Raw genomic sequence first — 2373 nt, forward strand, 5'->3', positions numbered from 1 at the left:
AATCCAACTCTCATTTCCACTCCCACAAGTCCAGATGGGCATGCAAACTGGACCCTATCTGGTTGGAAAACTGAGACCCCATCTTATTTGCATGCCTGATGGTATACTGTGGTCCTCCGGGAGGCTGCTGTACAGGAACACCTGGATTTACCAAGAGCTTCTCCATGGTTCCAAAGGGTACAACCATCAGTCATAATGAGCCTTCACGAGTATCCAAGAAACATTCTAAAGCAACCAGAGCCCTCTAAGTTTCCTGTCAGGGTTTTTAGTGTACCCACTTTGGAACAGAACCAGGGCAAGATCTAGGTATTTGGTTAAAGAAAGGTCCTGGTTCATAATGTATTCTTACCCTTCTCTGCTGAATGGTGTCTGAGTCTTAAAAGATGCAGTCACCAAGAGAAGAAGCATCATGGTGACTCTGACTCCTGTCTCAACTGTGTCCTATGAAGCCAAGATTGCATTTCTGTTCCTTTCAGTCCTGGAGTTTGCCATGGGGATCCTGGGCAATGTATTCATTTTCGTGGTGAACTTTAGGGATGTGGTAAAGAGGCAGCCATTGAGCAACTGTGACCTTGTGCTGCTGTGTCTCAGCATCTCCCGACTTTTTCTGCATGGGCTGCTGTTTCTGGGAGCCATCCAGCTTACTTTCTTCCAGCAGATGAAAGACCCACTGAATCACAACTACCAAACCGTCATTATGCTGTGGATGATTGCACACCAGGTCAACCTCTGGCTCACCGCCTGCCTCAGTCTCCTGTACTGCTCCAAGATTGTCCGTTTCTCCAACACCTTCTTGCTCTGCTGCACAGGCTGGATCTCTAGGAAGATCCCCCAGGTGCTCCTGTGTGCTGTTATTTTCTCCTGCAGCTGCACTGCCCTCTGTTTATGGGACTTTTTTAGCAGATCTCATTTCACAGTCACAGCTGTGTTATCCATGAACAATACGGAACTCAATTTGCCAATTGCCAAACTGAATTTCTTTTATTCATTTCTCTTCTGCAATGTGGGGTCTATCCCCGCTTTCCTATGTTTTCTAGTTTCTTCAGGGTTGCTGGTTATCTCCCTGGGAAGTCATATGAGAACAATGAAAGCCCGAACCAGAGGCTCTCATGACTCCAGCCAGGAGGCCCACATCAAAGCCCTCATGCACTTGGTCTCTTTTCTCTGTTTCTACATGGTGTCGTTCTGTGCTGCTTTCTTCTCGGTGCCCTTACTGATGCTGTGGCACAGCAAGGTTGGGGTGATGGTCTGTGTGGGCACGATGGCAGCTTGCCCCTCTGGACATGCAGTCATCCTGATCTCAGGCAATGCCAAGTTGAGGTGCGCCATGAGGACCGTTCTACTCTGGGTTCAGAGATGCCTAAAGGTAAGGACAGACCAGAAGACAGAGCCCAGGACATTTTGCTGAGAGTGGGCATCAGAAGGGCTTTTCATGAATGCATCTCTGATTCTTCATGAAGCCTTCAGATTCCTTCTATAAAAATAACTGGAAGTCCTTCTACATCAGTGGACTCACTCATAGAAGAATGAAATAATTAAAGCTGTGTAAGTGGTCTAGGCAAGTATAATGGTGTTGGTTCCAGAGGTTGGTATGATCAAATGATCAAGAGAGAGAGGTGAGATATTCAATGTAAATCCTTTATATGCTACAGTTAATTATTGCTTGGTCTGAGTCAAACCATGTGAAAGCACCTCTTCTTAAGGGATATCTAAATCTCAAGATAATATGACTTGCTTTTAACGTGACTACTAACCCTCTTTCTCAAAACTGATGCTAAAAAAACATTTGATAATATTTGCTACTATAGCAAATACACAATCCTCTTTGAATTCCACCATTTTCATAGGAATATAAAGTATGAAAAGAAAACCTGGATAAAGAATTATATCATAACTTCCGCATCAAAATTTACTACATTAAAATTCCTGTAAGACCAGTGGATAGGAGTCATTTGATCTAAAAATACACTGATTTCTGAAATGTGCTTCCATCTGCTTTATACAAGACAAGAGGAGAGGTAGCTATTTGCTCAGTAGTGGCCCTGGATAACAGAACCTTGTGTGAGCCTCTGACTCTGCTCAGTTTGCCTTTGAAGATAAGTGCTTTGCTGCCAACCACTTGTCATTCTAGACAAGGAATCTGCCAGAAACAAAACACCTAGATGAAAGGCAGGCTTGTAGATATTCAGCATTCTCTGAGTTCCTTCATAGAAACCTAGTCAGGAAGGATAGAAAAATGTTTACTAGGAACCTAAGTATAGAAAGGTCTCAAAGTCAAAACAGGTCACCACCAAGGCTCTTACTTAAGCCATCTGTCCATGCTACCAGACAGCTGCTTCCTCCTCACAGCCACCTGTTCTTGATATATCCAAT

General features: G+C 44.0%; 1 protein-coding gene across 1 annotated transcript; it reads left to right on the plus strand.

The window, feature by feature from the left end:
• Positions 1–409: 409 nt before the first annotated feature.
• Positions 410–1408, plus strand: Tas2r38 (taste 2 receptor member 38). Its single transcript, XM_047562249.1, has one exon. It carries the CDS (start codon positions 410–412, stop codon positions 1406–1408), a length of 999 nt encoding a protein of 332 aa, XP_047418205.1.
• Positions 1409–2373: the final 965 nt, after the last annotated feature.

This window comes from Sciurus carolinensis, chromosome 8 (genome assembly GCF_902686445.1).
Source record: "Sciurus carolinensis chromosome 8, mSciCar1.2, whole genome shotgun sequence".
Taxonomy (NCBI): domain Eukaryota; kingdom Metazoa; phylum Chordata; class Mammalia; order Rodentia; family Sciuridae; genus Sciurus; species Sciurus carolinensis.